General features: G+C 36.9%; 1 protein-coding gene across 1 annotated transcript in view; it reads right to left on the bottom strand.

The window, feature by feature from the left end:
* Positions 1–938, bottom strand: part of PTPRC (protein tyrosine phosphatase, receptor type C) — a 118,984-nt gene that overhangs the window by 34,189 nt on the left and 83,857 nt on the right. Inside the window, exon 11 of the mRNA XM_015416947.1 lies at positions 742–802. Within this exon, the coding sequence (XP_015272433.1) occupies positions 742–802 (61 nt within the window). The remainder of the gene's footprint in view (positions 1–741; positions 803–938) is intronic.

Raw genomic sequence — 938 nt, 5'->3', positions numbered from 1 at the left:
AAAAATGTAAACAAGGCATCAGAATCATCTGTAAAATTAAAAACCACAGAACAGCAGCTAAATAGGAATGTTTAAAAGAAATTTCAGCCAAAGTTAAGACTGCTACAAATTCCACCATAAATGTGTCCAGCAGTTGAACTTCCTGAGTTCAAAGGCAGCAATCAGATGCCAGCTGATCATATTGTCTGTTCACTTTGTGCCAAGCAGCCATGAACACCCGCCAAACTGGCTTGCAACAGGTTTGCACAACTGTGCATGCACATGGATGCTGCCAATTCAAACTGTCCGGCAGCCATTAGCATCACTAAGAACTACTTAGATAATCACTGACGGATTTTATTGAACCATTTCATTTATTGATCACAGATTTGTAAATTTGTGAATTATCTGACTGTCAATTTAAACAACTGCCTGCTGAGCAGAACAGTTATGCAGCAAGGATGGGGGTAGTACAAAAGACGATTGTGCTGGACCGCATAGTCAGGAAGAAATACAGTGAAGCAACCTGCCAAGAACAGATCAATGATGAACTACTGAACCAATGGTAAAAAAAAATCATATTTCGTTTTCTGGTCAATGAACAGGATGCAAGACAAATCAGTGGGTGTTCAAGCATCCCTAGCTAAAGTTAATTCTTTACTATTATAGAAAACGTTTTGCTTTGTAGACTTTGCAGACTTTCTGAACAGGTAAATGAAATTAACCAGTAAATTTAAAAAAGTGAGTTAAGCTTTGACTTACAGCTGGTTGTTATTCCAATATAAATTGGTTTTGACTGAAAGCGTCCATTTGAAACAATAATCTAAAATAAACAGAAAAGAGGAGTACGTGTGAGTTTTATTACTAAAGAGCATATCACCAAAGAACAATAATTTTGTACACTTTCTGGGATGTATTTTCTACTTTTTATAAATGTACCCTAGGGTTGCCGGGTCCAT

Source organism: Gekko japonicus, unplaced genomic scaffold, assembly GCF_001447785.1.
Source record: "Gekko japonicus isolate JY-2015 unplaced genomic scaffold, Gekko_japonicus_V1.1 scaffold467, whole genome shotgun sequence".
Lineage (NCBI taxonomy): Eukaryota > Metazoa > Chordata > Lepidosauria > Squamata > Gekkonidae > Gekko > Gekko japonicus.
Note: the sequence above shows the minus strand (reverse complement) of the source record. Positions and strands in the feature narration are given on the sequence as shown.